Raw genomic sequence first — 19,819 nt, forward strand, 5'->3', positions numbered from 1 at the left:
GTAGCGGGCTTAAGTGTCAGGTTCCCAGGTTCCCAGCTTGACACAGTAAGCGTAGCTAATTGAAAAGGAGGATTTGTTGCAAAAACAAGCATATGGTTCTGGACGGCTCAAATGAAGGCTCCAGCACCATTACTCAAGATGACCCTTCTGAAGACTCCTTCCAGTGTCTCCAGCAGATATTGAACTTTAGACCCTGACATCTCTTGTTTTGCTTCCTATGTAACAACCCTCCCATTCACTGACTCCTTTGACTTATTGGATCTGTTCCAACCTCTTCCGGGTCTGAGAGAGGTTTGTTCGCACCTGATTGTGCTTCTGGCAAGCTTTGGCTGTGTTCCAGCCCGCTCTCAGCTACCACCTTATCATCCTGTTCATCAAGGTCAGGAAGAGTTGAAGTTTGCAGCTGCCAGCCCTCTCCTGCCTGACTAACATCAAAGCCTCCCTGTTCTTGGCTGCTTTCTACAGTTGGCTGCAAACCTTTGCTTTGAGCTGGCTCATTCCTGACACCTAGTCTGCTGTTTTGTAGCAAAGCAACAGTGACAGCAACAATGATTCGTATATCTGGATAGCTCAGCTGGTTAGAGCATGGTGCCGATAATGCTAAGCTTGCAGTTCAATTCCCACATGGGACAGCTACATATTCCTGCTATTGCAGGGGGTTGGACCAGATGATCCGCAGAGTCCCTTCCAATTCTATGATACCGTAAAATTAAGAGTGACAGCCAACTGTGTTATTTGAGTCCACTGATTTCAATGGGTCTCCTCTGAGTAAGACAACTGTTGGCTATCACCCTCATAGATTTACTGCGGCATACAGTGGTACCTCAGGTTACAGATGCTTTAGGTTACATACGCTTCAGGTTACAGACTCCACTAACCCAGAAATAGTGCTTCAGGTTAAGAACAGAAGGATGTTCTCAGACCCAGAAAATCTGCATCAGGATGAGAACAGAAATCGTGCTCCGGTGGCGCAGCGGCAGCAGGAGGCCCTATTAGCTAAAATGATGCTTCAGGTTATGAACAGTTTCAGGTTAAGAACGGACTTCGGGAACGAATTAAGTACTTAACCTGAGGTACCACTGTATAAGCTTTTAAGGTCTGGTTGTTGCAATCTGGGAGCCCCAAAGACCATCAAATAGTTCACCTTTTTAATTTTGTGGCAACAATTTAAGATCAGTATGTGATGTATTGCACTATAGTTCATAATGCAAGATGGTCCATAAAAGCTTATGCCACAATAAATCTGCTACTATTTAAGATGCCAAAAGACAGCTGTTTTTAACTCACCTTATTTCATTGGCAGTTTTATCCATTGGCACTAGGTGGCAGATTAACACCATTTCCAGATAGCTCTGCAAGAGCAGTCTTTCTATAAGATATATACAGCATAGGGCCTTTAGGAGGGGAGTGGGAGCTTCTACCAGATTTTGTAGTGGTCCATTCAAGTCAGAAGATGTGGTTATATCCAATTGCCTGCATTAAACCCATTGCTCTCACTCACACAATAGGTACTGGTGTGTTTTCAAGACAAAATACACATTCCACATTCTCATGCTATTTAAATCCTTTGGTACCCACTGACATCATATCATATCATGGAATTCCATTGTTTTTTCCCAAATGGTTCATTTTATATTTTTAATCTCTACTTCCCAGTACGCTTGTCTATACTCTCACTGTCAGCAGTGTGAAGGGAAGTGAAAGAGCTTCTTTGCAAATCCCTCACTGAAGCCCAGCATTGAACAAAATGTGCAAACCCAGCAATGGCTCTATAGTTACGCAGCTTTAAAACTTGCAAGGCCCATGATGTAGTGTGCAACTGGTTGGAGCGGAGCAGAAAGAATGTCACAACTGTGCAGCTTTCCTGTAACATTTGCACAGTCTGCTTCTTTGATAGGGTGCCATACTTTAAATGCATTCAATGCACACAGTATATTTAATAGTGCTTATTTGATTTTATGCATTTAGGATATCCACCACCATCTTTGTTTGCACCGTGCCCCACCAGCACACATGGGGGGGGGGGAATATACCAGAATGAGAGTCTTTTTATGCAGACTACAAATCCTATGACTCAGTGTGACTGCAAGTATAATCACATATCAGATCTAGATTTACTCTAGAAAGAAAGAAGTGGGAATCATAGGGACAGAACTACCTAAAATGTATAGAAACTTATTCATGTATTCAACTACCGCGGCAAGAATGTTACTGGCCCCAAATGGAAAGAAGCAGAAGTCCCAGCAAAGGAAGGATGGATACAAAAACTTACGAAGTATGCAGAAATGGCAAAACTTATTGAAAGAATAAGAAATCAAGGTAACAATTTTTTATTTTTTTGTAAAAGAATGGAAATGGTTTATTGAATGTATACAGATAAATTATAAACAGATAAAAACATTGGCAGGATTATTGTGATAACCTGCAGTTTTATAAGAGTATAAATTTAAAGAAGATGAATAAATGAGCAAATTAAGTTAATTTGGATATGCAGAAGATATTAAAAATAAATTTAAGGAACCATAGAAAGAAGGGGAGGAAGTCAAGTTTTGAAATGTCAAAATGATTGTAAAATTAGTATGTATAAACTTGAAAAGTACAAAACAAAAATACAAAAAATACAAAAAAAAAAGAAAGTGGGTGATGGAAGAACAAATACTAAGGATATTTAGTTTGGGCCAGTGGTTTTTCTGTGGGGATTCATTTCTTGAAGCTAAGTCACATTCCTCCTCTTACCGCCACTGTTGCTGCACTGAGTTCAGCATAATGTCTGCAGCATGTCTTAGCAAGGTCTCTGTGGTGCCCGAACAGAAAACGAATTCAAAGGAAATTGGATAAAGGACTCTTTCCCTCACCAGCACACAATAGTATATTGTCCACTCCTAGGTGACACAAATCTATTGTATATTCTGAACAATAAAGAACATGGCCACTAGATGACAGCAAAACCTCAAGATCCTACAATGCAGGTAAACTTACCTTACATGAGACCCCTTTCTCTGCTTCAAGATATTCCTTCCTTTCAATCCAAAGCTCTAATAGAATTTGGCATATTTAAAGGCGGCGTTAGGATACACTGTGATCTTCCTTCATTCATAGGATCGCATTGCATGAATCTCTTGAGCCTGCAACAATGCAGCTTGAGGAGAGGGCAAGAGGGTGATGGAAAAAAACTGTGTGTGGGGGGGGTCCTTTTTCCATTAAGGAATAGCGATGGCCACCATTCTGGGCAGCTTTCAGAGGATTAGGCGAATTCATGGAAGCTAACCCTACCAATGACTACTGTCTACAATGGATGTATTCTTCCTAGTGTGAATCTAAATATGTTCCTGGAGACAGCAGACAAGGAGCAGTTAGGCCTTTGGTCTCATCCAGCTGGCTCTAATATTTTTTACATGCAAAGCTTTAGAAGTTTGGACAGGAAAAAAAAAACAAAGCAAACAACAGCATGCAGACAGTCCTGACAACTGGAATTGTGAATATTTGCTGTTAAATTTTCTACATGGTTTCATTAAAATATATAACTGATATCCATCCATCGCTGCATAAGAAAATGCAATCTGACTTCAAACTGAACTCCAAAGTCCTCATGGATTTATTTAAAGAACATTATTTTCAAGCCTCCCAGCTTACTGCTTCGTGAGTAGGTAGGATGATTGGGTGAGAAAGCAGGGGGTGGAGGAAGCAAACATTGATTTCTGCTTTATCTTAACCAAGAAACAACTTTTTGCTCAGAGACGGCTTGTTAAAAATAACTGTTGAGGATATCGATTTGAAAGGATAAACTGATACACAACAAATAATCTACAACAAACAGGGCACAAGGACACAACCTGCTTTACTCTTGCTGGAGGGGACGGTGCAAAACTGAGGATGACAACAAGGTCTATTTTATGGTCTTGTATACACATGACGTTAGCCTGGGCTTCAAGGAACATTACTCTTTTTGTGTATCCTCAGCTGAACCATGTGCTCCAAAGCTGCCGAGTTCTAATCAATGGCTATGTGGACTTTGGGGGAAGTCTGCCATGTTGGTTTTGGGATGTCTCTGCTGTTCCTGCTGAACTGAATTCTCAAACCCTAATTTGAAAATATGCTTTTGGTTGGGTTGTGAACTGGAAACTCACACTTTTCTCTCCTGTGTTGAAACTTGCCCTCCAAACTTAGGAGTTTTCTTTGTTTTAGTTGGTTCCATTAAGCACCCACAGAGGTTCCACCACTGCAAAGCAAAATTCATTTAAAATTGCAATCTTTGCATAACAAATATGTCCTATTGACATACGTCTGTGGAGGCTATTCAGATATTTTCTCAAGAGAGAACCTGCCCTTTTGTTCTGCAACAGAAATGGGCAAGCTCCCTGAAGGACACTTCACACAGTTTCCACTAATATGTATGTGTTGGGGTGCAGAGAAGAGAACTAGCCCCACTGTACATAGGAGAGGGCTATGTGGAGAGAGTCTCTTCCTTTAAATTCCTAGGAGTTTATCTCAGAGAAGACCTTGCTTGGAAAATCAATACAACCCAGGTGGTTAAGAAAGCCCAACACAGACTCCATCTCCTCAGAGGATTGTGAAAGAACGATGTCAATCAACATTTGATGATCTCCTTCTACCGGTCAGCAATAGAAAGTGTCCTTTCATACTGCATCATGGTGTGGTATGCTGGTTTGACATCAACTGATAGGAAGTGCCTACAGAGGGTGGTGAATACAGCACAAGATATTATGGGCTGTCCTATGAATCCGCTGGATGACATTGCGGAAGAACGTTGCCTCAGGAGAGTGAGGAAAATTCTCAGGTATGATTCACACCCTGGCTGGCAATTTCTTGATCTCCTACCCTCGGGTAGAAGATATACAAGCATGATTAGTCACATCAACAGGGTAAAGAACAGCTTCTATCCGTGGGCTGTTAGGCTGCTGGATGAAAAGGTAGCAACAGGACAACTGACTTTCAGGTTTGGGGTGTGTCTGTCAGTAAACGAGGGGAATTAAGACTAAGAGAACTGAGTGGGGGGTGCTTGTGTAATCTCACTGTATACAAGTTGTACAAGTGACAATAAAGTATTTCAGTTTCAATATAATCTGTTTACCTTCATTGGAGCAAGTTGGATTGGGGTAATGCATGAAGGATCCACCATAGGCTTTGGCCTGTTTGCTGTGTCCGCTAGCAAACTATGCCACTGTTGAGGTAGTCCGGTGAACTTCTGTTCTCTGTGATCAAATCCAGTGTGTACCCTGTGTTCAAAATTTGAAGGGCCGGAAATTTCAAGCTTTTTCTTTTTCTTTCCAAACATGGTGGAAAAACCTGTGAGGACAAAGGAGAATATTACCTTGGTGCTGAAATATTTTAAGTCATTCAAGCATAATTTGCCACACTGGGTGAAACGGTTAAAAATGAGAAATTGATAAGGCTCCATGCCTATGAAAGAATGTGTATGATGTCATGTAAAAACGTCAAGCCTTTCTTTGTTGAGAAATCTGAATTATGGACAGCACCATAATTTAAGGTAGCAATAATAAAATATCTGAAAGACATTTTGCAACAAATTGTTTTCACACCAGAAGAGCAGCCAAAAAGAATGTTTTCATTGAGTTCAGAGTATATGGGCAATATTCAGTGTTAGTGATGATCAGAGAAGACCCATTGAAATCAATGGTCCAGCCCATGTTTGCATGCTCGTCTTGGGTTTAATGGCATCTCCAGTTATAGGATCCTGGATTGCAGGCTTCCTTCTGTGACCTCAGAGCAAGCTACCCCAACCTGGTGGAGATAATGACACATTGTCATGTTTAGTGAACCCGAGGAAAGGCAATTCCCCTTATTCTACAACTTGTCCCCATCTGTCAAATTGAGATTGTAACTAGTGGCAGCACCAGAAAACACACACAGAGAGAGAGAGAAAGGGCAAAGTGGCTGGATGTGTTGTGTCCTTCACGTTAAGACTTTGGAACGAAAAAGAAATCAGGATAAGTTAATGATAGCAATGGGGGGTAAATGGAAGGCAAGCTCTTTGTTTGCCTCCCTCCCCAGTCAACCCTCTGACACTGCCCATGATTGTAACCACTATGTAATGGGATGTGGGGTTGCTTGTGCGTAAGCCGCAAACTGCTCCAAGCTGAGTAGTTTGGTCAAACTTTTCTCCGGCTGGACAGCCCTTACTCCGTGGCTGTCTCAATCACTGGCAGAATCCATCAGTGGGCATTTCCTGAACTTTTTCCAACATAAAAGCTCTTTGACACCAAGTCTCTGCCTAGCCTCCCTGCGCAGAAGCTTTCTGCGCAGAGTGGGCGTCCCAAGCGGAGGCTCTGTGCTCTCCCCGCTGGTCTCACTGGAACCGTCTCGGAGCCCTCCCTCCGAAGCTCCCTCAACCTCCCCTTTCTTCCTAGCGTAATGCCTATCTCCTTCCCCAGTGGAAGCTTCCCTTCTCTCTTTGCTGGTTCCCTCTCCAGCGTCATTGGGGAGCCTTCCCTCCACCCTTGGCTCTGATGGCAGTTCCCTGACACACTATGATCAATATCTAAAGAAGATACACTGAATTATATTAAACAGTGGCGGGAAGGTTGCGCTCAGGCTGTGGAACTCTCTTCCTTAAGGAAGCGGATTTGATCCCCTTTCTGATGGCCTTCTGTCCATGTATGAAGACCTTGCTCTTAACCCCCTTGCCTTTTTAGCTTCTGAATTCTTATCTGCCATCTTTTGTAACTGCTTTATTATATATATTAAAAAGAAATGTCATCTGCATCAGCCACCAACCATTTCATCTACAGTATATACAGAAGTGGGACGCGGGTGGCACTGTGGGTTAAACCACGGAGCCTAGGACTTGCTGATCAGAAGGTCAGTGGTTCGAATCCCTACAACAGGGTGAGCTCCCGTTGCTCAGTCCCAGCTCCTGCCAACCTAGCAGTTCAAAATCACCTCAAAGTGCAAGTAAATAAATAGGTACCACTCCGGCGGGAAGGTAAACGGCATTTCTGTGCGCTGCTCTGGTTTGCCAGAAGCGGCTTAGTCATGCTGGCCACATGACCCGAAAGCTGTACGCTGGCTCCCTTGGCCAATAAAGCGAGATGAGCGCTGCAACCCCAGAGTCAGTCACAACTGGACCTAATGGTCAGGGGTCCCTTTACCTTTACCTATATACAGAAGTATGGGTTCCTACACACAGTATGCCAAACAGAAAAAAGGCCACCAGAGAGACAGAAATTCTCAATTTAAATCATACAAACGAAGAAGCACTCATTTTCAGCCACTCAAAATTCTGCAGGCTTTACCGCCGTCAGGTTGTTACAGTCTGCAAGGAGAAATGCTGCGCAGAAATATTTATTTAGTTTTGATTGTTTCAGATCCTTCGGCCTCAATGGTCTCATTTACTCAGTTAGCCGCCCCTTGGCTAGCTGCTTTTTAAACAGAGTTCTTGGGTATCTTAAGGGACAATTTGAATAATCCTCCAAGCATATCGGAATGAAGCTTGAGTTGACCTGCTGTGTAGCAAAGTGATAATCTGATTGCTTTCCTCCTGTGCTCTCCGATTGTGGGTCAGAGCCCTAATTGCCTGATTGGGGAAAGGGCACTGAATTAATTATGGTCGAAATTGTGAGCTAGGTCACGGTGTGCACTGAAGCAGATCACTTCAGCAAGGAGCACGCAGGGGACAAATCCAAACAACCTGCCAATCCATCCATCCAATCTTAGTATTTGCCTTTGGAATACAAGCATTAAATGACACCTAAGATACAACACACCCGCTGTTGTATTAAACAAAGTGGTAGAGAATTCCAGAGAACTTTCCTTTAAAACCCCTTTCTTTTTGCTGCACAGAAGAAAGTAATTCAGATGATCTGGAGGGGGTGGGGACGCAACCTACAGGATCTTGGAGCTTTACGCAAAAGCTGCTTGCGTGGCCAAACCCTCAAGCCGACCCCCCATTAGGATAATTAAATTCACACGGACATGGATATTTTGTTTAAGTTTTTTGGGCAAAAGTTTGGCTGCAACTTTATTGATTACAGGAATGAGAGCGGTATTGGCTTAGGCATTGGCAAGATTATATCTGACTCCTGTCTGCTTTGCAGGAAGTCCGTAAGGGTGAACCACCCGAAGGGAAATGGCTTTGGGGGAACCCGCCTGCATCTCCCCTGGTGTTCCCAGAGGCTTGGCATGGCCCTCACCCTTCAAGTGGACTTCGGACAGGAATGAGGCCCCAGCTTCCTTTAACGGAATACCCTTGAAACTGGAGGGGCAGGTGATGGCCGACCTCCCCTCCCCCATACACAATAAGCCAGTGCCTAACCGCCAAGCCTTACAAAGTTGTGACGATTGCTAAGAGGTAGGCAAAAACCAAGTGGCCTGTGCCAATTTGCCCAGTGGAAAAAATTCCTACCCGGCCCCCGACTCAAGCCGGGCAACCAACCAAAGTCCAAAGCAAGGCCAAAGGATCTAAATTAAAGGGAGGGTGGGCGGATGTTCAGCAACACGAAGCAGGAGCCTGGCACATGTCACGCTGCTGCTTTTATACTTTCCCCCACTATCATCCCTTGAAATGATTGGGCAATAGCTCTGGGTGATTGAGGTGCCACCCCAGCGTGAGTGCGATAGTTCCACCCACACGAGGGTGGGGGGAACCAGGTTGAGAGCCTGCCCGCAACCAGGACCATCTATTAAGATAATCCCATTTGAAAAACATCCCAAGAAATTCCATATAAATATGGTGTCATAAACCCTGCAGATTTTGTTTAAAAACCCAACAAATTTGAATGGCATATGGTACAATCCCAAGCATGTTTACTTAGGTGTAAATCCCTCTAAGTTCAATCAGACTTGCCCTCTGGTGAGTATGTTTAGGATTGCAGCCTAAAAATGGGTTCCTGCAAAATTCCTGCATTACAATGCAGTTCCATGCATTGTATAGAATTGGCCACCACAGTCACTTATGGACTCATTGTTAAAACTGTGTTTATGGAAGACAATCTTACTCGGCTACGAGTGATCGCCAAAGAAGAAGAAGACCTTGGGATTAAGCACTACAAAACTCCATGGGGTGATTATGAGGAAACATGCAAAGGATTATTCTGCTATACCTTGCAAAGTCTTCATTAGATGCTATGTGATTATTTGTTATCACACCTTGCTAATTTCCCCTTATATTTCCTAATTAATATCTCTTCTGGGTAAAACTTTGGTAGAATACAGAAAACAATAAAGCAATCCTAGTTAGCATTTAGTCTTAATTCACTTCAGAGGCTAGCAGACCCACCTGAGCACAGGCATGCTTAATAATAATAATAATAATAATAATAATAATAATAATAATAATAATAATAATATATCCCACCCATCTGGCTGAGTTTCCCTAGCCACCCTGGGAGGCTCCCAACAGAATATTAAAACACGATAAAACAGCAAACATAAAAAAAACTTCCCTGAACAGGGTTGCCTTCAGAGGTTTTCTAAAAGTCAGATAGTTGTTTATTTCCTTGACATCTGATGGGAGGGCGTTCCACAGGGCGGGTGCCACTACTGAGAAGGCCTTCTGCCTGGTTCCCTGTAACCTCACTTCTCGCAGGGAGGGAACCACCAGAAGGCCCTTGGAGCTGGACCTCAGTGTCCGGGCTGAACAATGAATGGTTTTCTACTAGCCATTACAATGGACTTCACCCTTGAACATTGTAGTTCACTGAGCTCATGCAGTGTATTGGAATGGAGCTTTGCTCACCCTGATTTGTTCCACGTCATTCAGTAGGCGAAAGCTGACTCAGGTGTATGCAAAAGCAGCTTAAGCAACTCAGCAGTGTGATCAGTCATTTTCTATCTAGGAGATAAACTGTTCTGAAGGTTGTCTCCAACCAACAGTGTCGCTCAGCTGAAAGTGACTGAAAGTCAGTGGAATGGAGAGGGAAGCAATTTTGGGGGATTCACCCTCCACCTACAGTCCCTGCCCCCCAGTCTGCCCTGAAGGGTCCCACAAGCCTTCCAAGTTCTGTTGATGGAATTCATACCATCAGCTGACTGACACCATACAACCCTGAAAAAAGTAGAGCCAGGTAAAAACCAATGGTACCGGTTCTGTTAATGCATTGCAATGTCTTTGGCTCACAGCAATAATAAGGGGGAAAGAACCCAAATCTAAACTGAATTTCGCCTTCCAGCACTCTATAAACCTGTCACTGCTTAATTAACTGTAATAGGTGATATTATTTCTGTACAATATTGTAAATTGCACTGTATTTCACAAGTAATATGGTGCACACCCATAACTTAATACTATTACATCCGAAACAGACTGATTTACTTGCCAGTTTAAATAAGTCTGTTGTATTTTACAGCAAGGTCGTGCATGCTGGGATAACAGCAGGAAGAAATCTTTAAAAGTGAATGGGGATAGTACATAGCTGCAGGGTTATATGTCAATGTGTTCGCACAGGTAAAACATGACTTAAATATAGACCTTTCAGTTTCAAGGCTTAAACATTTTTCAGTATGTTCCTTACTTCTGAAAACACACCCACACCAACCACTTTGTTCACTGTTTGACTTGAGATTCTGATATAAGGGGAAATTTCCTATGCATGCCACATGGTGTTGGTAGAGTAGGGGAGCGGGTGGCGTTGTGGTCTAAACCACTGAGCCTCTTGGGCTTGCTGATCAGAAGGTTTGAATCTGCATGATAGGGTGAGCTCCTGTTGCTCTGTCCCAGCTCCTGCCAACCTAGCATTTCGAAAGCACACTAGTACAAGTAGATAAATAGGTACCTCTGCGTCAGGAAGGTAAACAGCATTTCTGTACGCTCTGGTTTCCATCATGGTGTCCCATTGTGCCAGAAGCGGTTTATTCATGCTGGCCACATGACCCAGAAAGCTGTCTGTGGACAAACGCCGGCTCCCTCGGCCTGAAAGCGAGATGAGCGGTGCAACCCCATAGTCGCCTTTGACTGGACTTAACTGTCCAGGGGTCTTTTACATTTTACCTTTTTTAGGGGTGGGAGAATCTGTCAATTTTGGGTTATCATTTCCCCCATCTTAAGTTCAGCTCTCCATATTACCACATCAGTTTGTGATGATGATGATGATTTTAAAAGTCCTCAGGAAAACTAATCTGCATTTTAGTGAACATCTCTCCTAATACACATTTTGTATGTACTGCAGCCTAATATACACCTTATTGCTAAGCAGTTTCCCGAGATAAAATGCATTTTTGCATGTAGTGTTCACTAGTGTGCATGCATTTTAATGCACATTTTACCCCAGTAAGTGCTTTCAACTTGGCTGCAGAACTGCGTCACACAATTCAGAAAACTGCACATTTCCACAAATTGCTAGCTAGGGATGGTGGGAGTTGTAGTTCAAAAACAGCTAGAGGCCCAAGTTTGGAAAACCTTGCCTTAGCACAAAGACAAATGCCTCCTTTGGTTTAGATGCATACAGCACCTCAAATATGTGATGGTTTTGGTGAGGACCAGAAAGGACAATCCATCTCTTTCCATGTTCATGTGCAAATGGCTATAGTGCATCCTGTTTTGAGTTCGGTTGATGTTCCCAGCTATGCTCCAAATGTCTTCTGAGTTGTCCATTCCCGCCCCACAGCCACCACCATTACTGAAATCTATGCACTAATACAGCAAGAAGAAAACATTGAAACGGTTCCAAACCATCTGGGCTTTGCCATTGTCAATGTTTCTTCCAAAGCACACAATACCTTGTTTATTGTCGAAAATGCCTTCACTGGTCACACCACAGCACAGCAGGGTTTCTCGGGATGGCTGGCCCATGAGAAACATCTAATAGAGATGCACAATGAAATAAATAAAACTAAATAAAATAAAACACACACGCACACACCATCAAAGACAATGTGGGCTTGTACAGAAATAGTAAACGCTGGCAAAGGGTAACTAGAGAAACACTGTTGTCATTTGAGGAACAATGTTCCACCGCCTCCCGCACAATGAAAGCCACTTTTGTATTTCCTATTTTCATGCATCAGCTGACATTACAGAGGCTCTAAAACAGCACTCACTGGGAAAAAGTGAGCCCTGTATTAGCTTTCTGGCTGACAGCCAGTGAAGGGTCAGGTGCTGCTCACATCAGTACTCTGGTTTCCAATTCCCCACATGCTGTGTGCCTCCTGGCTCTCTTATTCTCCCAGTAGTCATTTGTCCCACTATGTGACACAAATCTACACCAGTGGTGCAACCGACTAGCCAAGGCAGGAGGAAAAGCATGCCAATGGTATCCAGTAAACAAACATGAAACCACCACTCCGGGGGAATCACACCAGCAGTCATGGAGGAAGGGGCTTCAGTACCTGGGGCGGTGGGGGTGTGGCATGCCACACATGGGGGTGTGGCACATCGCACGTACAAGAGTCCCAAGGGGTAGGCACCTGCCCATGCAAGTCGTCGTCCCAATTGGGTAGGTGCCTGGCCATGTGAGCATCATTCCAATGGGGCAGTGCCCGCCCGCCCGAGCGTCCCAAGGGAGAGGCGGCTGCCTGCGGTGATGTCACGCCCCCAGGCTGGCACCCACGCCCCCTTCCTCCACCACTGCACACCAGGAGAAAGTAGGCCTTGTTCTCACTAATGTGTCCAACCCATATCTGGGCGTGGACCACTTCAGACTGTAGGCAGGGACTTGGGTCAGTTCCAATGTTTTTCTGGAGGGCTTCAAGTTGTGACTGATACCCAGTGGCGTAGCGTGGCTTGTCAGCACCCGGGGCAAGGCAAGTAATTTGCGCCCCCTAACCCGGGGCAAGGCAAGTAATTTGCGCCCCTAACCCCTAACCTGCCGCCGCTGCCAGCTTCTTCTTGCTGCTGCCTGGGCTGGGGTATTTACGGTAAGGTAGCCATGGCGGCGGCAGCGGGTCTGTGTCAGGTGATCTGAGGCAAGTTGCCGCTGGCGCTGCTGCCCAAACGATGCTGCTTGCCCGGAGGAGGAGGGCAGAGAGGCGAGGAAATGCAACATGGCCCAGCGGCCTTCTTGGTAGTGGCACCCGCCCTGTGGAACGCTTTTAATGTTTGATGTTTTATTGTGTTTTTAATTTTCTGTTGGGAGCTGCCCAGAGTGGCTGGGGAAACCCAGCCAGATGGGTTGGGTATAAGTAATATATTATTATTATTTTTATTATTATTAGGCAGAGGGAAGGAACGTCAACAGTAGGCTGAGGCAGAGCCAATGACAGGCAGACCCAACCAATTCTAGCTCTTCCCCCATTCTTCTCCTCACTGAGTTCAATCATGGTAGCTCTGAGACTAAGGAGGAGGACGTTGACATTCAATGCCACCTTCTGGGCCAGATGGAATATGAAAGCAAGCAGCTGGGTGGGGCATTGGATTTGCCCTAATGGACTAGCCTATACGACTATAAAAGTTGTTTAGCACAAATAAAGTGGATTACAATCAGGGCCATCTTTAGCAGATGTGGTGCTGGGGTGCAAATATCAGCCCAGCACCCCCAAATTACCATGGATAGTGTGTGGGGGGGGGAGGGAATCTGAGCACTGCCAGCCATCGGGGGCGCAACTCTCCTCCATGCCACTGTGGGAAAGCAATCCCCACAGAGGCTTGGGAAGGAAGTTGCATGCATGCCAGCCATATAGTAAGCGGGACACAGTTTCCATCCTAAGCCTCTGCAAGGATCGCTCTCCTCCCACGGAGACTTGGGAGGCTAGCTGCACGCCCACCAGCCATATGATTGGTGGGGTGTAGCTGGCGGGCATGCAGGGAAAGGGGAGGCCACCAGCAAATCCGCGTAGCTCCCCCACTCACTGGGGTGCCCCTGAGAGGCTGGTGCCCTGGTGCGACGCACCACTAAGCCCTATGGGAAAGATGGTTCTGATTACAATGCTCTGCTGCTGCCATACAAGTAAATCAGGATAAATTCAAGCTGAATGCTAGTTGCAAATCAGAATGAATGCTCAGGAAAGACCAGAACCCTCCCTCTGTGTAAGCTTTGCAATAATAATAATAATAATAATAATAATAATAATAATAATAATTATACCCCACCCGGCTGGCTGGGTTTCCCCAGCCACTCTGGGCGGCTTCCAGCAAAATATTAAAATACAATAATTCATCAAATATTAAAAGTTTCCCTAAACAGGGCTGCCTTCAGATGTCTTCTAAAAGTCAGATAGTTGTTTATTTCTTTGACATCTGGTGGGAGGGGATTCCACAGGTCAAGTGCCACTACCGAGAAAGCCCTCTGTCTGGTTCCCTGTAACTTTGCTTCTTGCAGTGAGGGAACCTCCAGAAGGCCCTCGGAGCTGGACCTCAGTGTCTGCAAAAGCAAATCAGGGTGGATGCTCAATAAACTGGAGGAGCATTAATGAATTCTCTTCTGTATAGTTTTCTGCATCACCACACACAGAGAGAAAACTAGCATGTCAGGACAAAGGTTAGACTAGAAATGGCCCCCTGATATCTCATTTTCTATGTGCAGAGAAGTTTTTCCATGAAAGAACATTCAATCAGCTGAGCCTCCACCTTGGGCCCAAGAGCCCAAGAGCTGTAGTTTGCTAAGAGTGCTGGGGATATTAGGATATTCCTACAATTCCCAGAGTTCCCTGGGAGGAGGGACTGATCATTAAGCCAGTTTAATTCTGTGGTGTGAGTGTGCCCACAGTCTCTGGTCCAAAGCAGACTCACGGAATAGCGAGCATCTCTTTTTGAAAAGGCTATCCCCAGAACAAAGTCTCTACACAGTGTTGTGTCCAGCATAACAAAATACAGTTGCTGAGCCAGTTAAGTAAATTACCATTTTCCTCTGGCCTGTATTAGAAGAGGAAATGTTGTCAATGATACTGACGTGTCAAGGACAGAGATGGTGGAGATTTATCAGGGGAGAAAGATGGGCGAGAGGAGTAATGAATACATGTTTGCAGTTGCCTAAGGGAAAAATCTGAACCAAAAGTCTGAAATTTATTTCTACATTAATGAAATGTATTAGCATTAATTGAGCCTTTCTCTAATTGGAACGAAGATCTTATAGTTGCAGCAGAAGTGTGAAATCAATTTGCCCCGCATTCAAGCTGTTAAAAAAAAAAAAAAAGTCTTGAAAATTTACTCAGACTGCATCTTCTCTATTAATGATGCCCAGCTGATTAAAATTGGCAGAGCGCCACTGAAATCACTGGTTTTATATTTGCAGAGGACCCTGATGCTATGTGTTCTGGATAATTTACAAAATTAAAGCCGAAAGGTTCGCACAATGCTGTTTGGTTTCAATGGTCCTCCAACGCTCCAATGTTCATCTAGCAAAATGTCCAGTATGCTCAGCTGCATCTCTCCTAGAGTGCCAATCGTAATTAAGCACCATTTCTTAAATATCCAAGAAATGAATGCTGCCTGTAATTATAGAGTGACGCTAACAAAGAATATGTGGATCAAGGGGCAGAAGAAGTATAAAAATCATCTGGATCTGGCATCATCCTATGTACACAACAGTCTCCATAATCCTGATTGCAGTATACTATGAGCAATGCAGTCGGTGCCGCCTGCAACATTTCAAGGATTCAAGTCACGTCGAAGTGAGACAAAATACCATGGGGTTTTTTTTTCATAGAAACACAGTGAGCAGAGCAAATTCCCATTTCTTTGGTCAGTGGGACTTTCCACAAGGCAGCACAGAATGTTTTAAAGCATACAGCAAGGTTCATGGAGGCATCTATCAATCAGGTCTTTCCAGAAGTCATAGGGCAAATCTGTACCGTACATCTAAAGCACGTGCAAAGAATCCTGGGAAGTGAAGTTTTTCCTCAGACGAGATTTCTAACAACCTTAACAGGCTACAGTTTCCAAGGATTTGCGGGGAGAAGCCATGTGCTTTACACGTGCTTCAAATCTATAGTGTGAATCAAGAAACCAGAAGCATTTCTCTTAGGTATTGTGGGAAGTGATATAAATAAAAAGGAATGTAAGCTTTTTTTATATATGCAGTAACAGCAGCAAGAATATTATTGGCCCAAAAATGGAAGCAAGAAGAATTACCAACGATGGAAGAATGGAGAATGAAATTAATGGACTATGTGGAACTTGATAAACTAACGGGAAGGATCCGAAACCTGCGGGACCAGAAGTCTACCGAGGACTGGAGTAAATTTACAGATTATTTGAAAAGTATTTGCGTTGATCAGACGATGTTTGTAGGTTTGCAAGAAGCTCTGTGAGGAATTAATATTAGAAATATTGCAAAAATGAAAAAGGAGATAGGATACGTTAGAAATATAAAGGCAATATTAAGTTAGGAAATGCGTAAGAAGTGAATAAGACGGAGGATTATCAGAGGTGCTGATGGAATGTATTTGTGATAAATTGTGTGGTATGTTTTATACCGTATTTTCTGCTCTATAAGATGCACCAGATCATAAGACGCACCTAGTTTTTGGAGGAAGAAAACAAGAAAAAAAATATTCTGAATCCCAGAAGCCGGAATAGCAGGAGGGATCGCTGCGCAGCGAAAGCAACGATCCCTCTTGCTGTTCTGGCTTCTGGGATAGCTGCGCAGCCTGCATTCACTCCATAAGACGCACACACATTTCCCCTTATTTTTTAGGAGGGAAAAAGTGAGTCTTATAGAGCAAAAAATATGGTAATTTTGTATTTTAAAATTGTGTGTGTGTGTGTGTGTGTGTGTGTGTGTGTGTGTTTATAAATGCAGCCAATTCAACGTTTTGTGCTATATGGTGCACAGCTTAAACAATGCAATTGGATTAGTCTTCTAGGATGGCCCGTGCTGGTGTGTGCCCCTGCCAATCCCACTTCTGCAACACACACACACTCTCCACACTTCTGTATGGAGCAAAATTAGAAAACTGTCACGCTGCTGCTTCCAGACTGTCTCTATTTTTGGGTGCGATTCAATCCCGCAAACCAACAAATCCAAGCTGTGCAATTATAGTTGATTGGGAGGTCTTGTGCAACATACCCACTTCCCCTAAATATTGGTCTTTCTATGATAAGGAAAGTGTTACGGAAATGCACTGGGAAGTGTGGTGCAACTTGTATCTTGCACGACTCATCTAATCTTCCTGCGTACAAATCAGAACACATGCTCTTTAAATGGCCAGTGGTCATCTTCTAACCATTCTGCAAAGCAACTCAGGATGATAGCTCAACAAACAGGTTGTTTGGAAGTGCCTGTTATCTCTTCTACAAACGAACTGCTTTGCAAAATTAGTTGTTTTGCTAAACATAGTTTGCATGTTTTCCCAGACCAGCATCTATTTTGCATTTTTTAAAAACAAAACAAAACAATTGCAGCTTTGTCTTGTGTAAAATTATCACAGTGAGTGATCTAGTAACATAAGCCTCCCAGGAATCCTTTAAGTTAAAGGTATAAAAAGGGAGGGGAAAGGAACCCTAGATGGTTAAGTCCAGTCAAGGCCACTATGGGGTTGCAGTGCTTATCTCTCTTTCAGGCCGAGGGAGGCGGCGTTTGTCCATAGGCAGCTTTCCGGGCCATGTGGCCAGCAGGACTAAACCACTTCTGGCACAATGAGATACCGTGACAGAAGCCAGGGCGCAAGGAAATGCCGTTTACCTTCCCACCACAGTGGTACCTATTTATCTACTTGCACTGGTGCGCTTTCGAACTGCTAGGTTGGCAGGAGCTGGGACAGAGCAACAGGAGCTCACCCCGTTGTGCGGATTTGAACCACCAACCTTCTGATCAGCAAGCCCAAGAGGCTCAGTGGTTTAGACCACAGCGCCATCCACGTCCCTAATCCTTTAAGAGCGTATGTTTAACCTGGAGGAGAGGAGATATGATAGTCATATTCAAATATCTAATGGACTGTCACATGGAAGTTGGAGGAAGCTTGTTTCCTCCTGCTCCAGAGGACAGGACCCAAACCAATGTGTTCAGGTTAGAAGAAGAAGAAGAAGAAGAAGAAGAGGAGGAGGAGGAGGAGGAGGAGGAGGAGTTTGGATTTGATATCCTGCTTTAAGGAGTCTCAAAGCGGCTCACATTTTCCTTTCCCTTCCTCCCCCACAACAAACACTCTGTGACGTGAGTGGGGCTGAGAGACTTCAGAGAAGTGTGACTGGCCCAAGGTCACCCAGCAGCTGCATGTGGAGGAGCGGAGACGCGAACCCGGTTCCCCAGATTACGAGACTACCACTCTTAACCACTACACCACACTGGCTCTCTCAAGAAAGGGGATTCCAACTAATCATCCGGAAGACCTTTCTGACAGTAAGAGCTGTTTGGCAGTAGAACGGACTCCCCTGGGAGGTTGTGGACTCTCCTTCCTTGGAGGCTTTTAAGCAGAGGTTGGAAGGCCGTCTGTCAGGGATGCGTCAGCTGAGATTTGAGCATTGCAGGAGGTTAATTGAACTAGATGACAGCAGGGTCCCTTGCAACTCTACAATTCTAAGATACATTTGCAACAGGGAAAGTTACCTGTGTTGCAGGAATCTATGTATAGGTTGGGGAGGTGTTGCGCCTCCAGCAGATATCATGCACATGCAGCCCACTACCAAAATCAGCACAATCACTTTTGTGACTTTTGTGATTTGTCCCCACAAAACACTTCATCACAGTTTCTTCCTATCTCTTCAAAGGGCCTCTGCTGCACAATACCAAATGTAACAATTCACTGATAAATATATATACAGTCATACCTCGGGATAAATGTGCTTCAAGTTAAGTATTTTTGGGTTGTGCTCCATGGCGACCGAGAAGTAACAGAGTGTGTTGCTTCTGGGTTTCGCCACACGTGCATGCGCAGACGGTCAAAGTGACGTCACACGCATGTGCGGAAGCAGCAAAACGTGACCCGTGCACACACAGATGCATGGACGTGGGTTGCGTTCACTTCAGGATGCGAACAGGGCTCCGGAACGGATCCTGTTCACATCCCGAGGTACCACTGTGTGTATATATGTAATCATGATGTATTAGTGATGTAGTTGGGGGGTGTAACATGGGGATTAGCAGCTAATAAACGTTTGGGTTCTCTTTTGCTCAGGGCTTCCATCTTGTTTCACCTTGAGGCAGGTGGGAGTCCTGTCGCAACAGTCTTCAATAAAGACCAAGCCTACAGGCTGCTGTTTTGCTCTGGTATTCCTGGCTGGTGTCCTTGTTTTTTTGTCCAAGGGAGCCCTCAGATTTCTCCGTTAACACCTGTAAACCTTTCAGGAATTATTCTGGACTACAGTCTTAAAGAGGACAAAGAAAGCAGCTGGCCACAACCTTTACTTTTTACTATCTGAGAAGCCTTACTTGTTAAGCAGGAGGAAAGCCTGATGTCCCCTGCTCAAGCAAAAAATAAAATAAAAAATGCAAGACCATCTCTCACTTGCCTTAACATAGCAAGCACACCAGACCCTTGAATACTGCTGAATCTGAGAAATTAATTAATCTACAGACAAGACATCAAATGCAAGCCAATACAGATTTGTGCATAAGAACTGCTGATTTTTGTTTGTTTGTTTCACTCACCTCCCAAAGAGCAACAGCATCCAAGCACAGAACAATCTGGGGGGCAACCATTTCTGAACATCCCTTGCTTCCAAGTATTCTTTCTGTGGCCTCTGTTCAATACACCAGATGAGTGCTACAGGCTCTAATTTTCCTCCCCTTCATCTGCTTTAAGGTTGCTGACTGCTCAGCATGAGATAAGCACAGAACAATGATACAAACTTGCCTAGTCCCTGCTGCAAATATTGTCCTTCGTTGGAGTTGAGAGATGTTGATGTCAAAGCATTATGCACTAAATGTTCACTGGTAGCTGATGAATCTAGGTCCTGGTTTCAGCTACCAGTGAACATTTAGTGTCAAATGGGATCTAGGCAGTGTAACCTTTGGCATTAAAGTTTATTGTA

General features: G+C 44.3%; 1 protein-coding gene across 4 annotated transcripts in view; it reads right to left on the reverse strand.

Moving 5' to 3' along the window:
• Nucleotides 1–19,819, reverse strand: part of PAK5 (p21 (RAC1) activated kinase 5) — a 120,714-nt gene that overhangs the window by 49,527 nt on the left and 51,368 nt on the right. For 2 of the 4 annotated variants that reach the window (XM_081857027.1, XM_081857026.1), the window contains 2 exons: nucleotides 11,695–11,776; nucleotides 5,093–5,307 (listed from right to left, as the gene is read on the reverse strand). In XM_081857027.1, coding sequence (XP_081713153.1) covers nucleotides 5,093–5,307; nucleotides 11,695–11,776 — 297 coding nt within the window. The remainder of the gene's footprint in view (nucleotides 1–5,092; nucleotides 5,308–11,694; nucleotides 11,777–19,819) is intronic. The other 2 variants (XM_081857029.1, XM_081857028.1) reach the window with 1 other exon arrangement.

Source organism: Podarcis erhardii, assembly GCF_964252035.2.
Source record: "Podarcis erhardii genome assembly, chromosome: 3".
In the NCBI taxonomy this organism is placed as follows: Eukaryota; Metazoa; Chordata; class Lepidosauria; order Squamata; family Lacertidae; genus Podarcis; species Podarcis erhardii.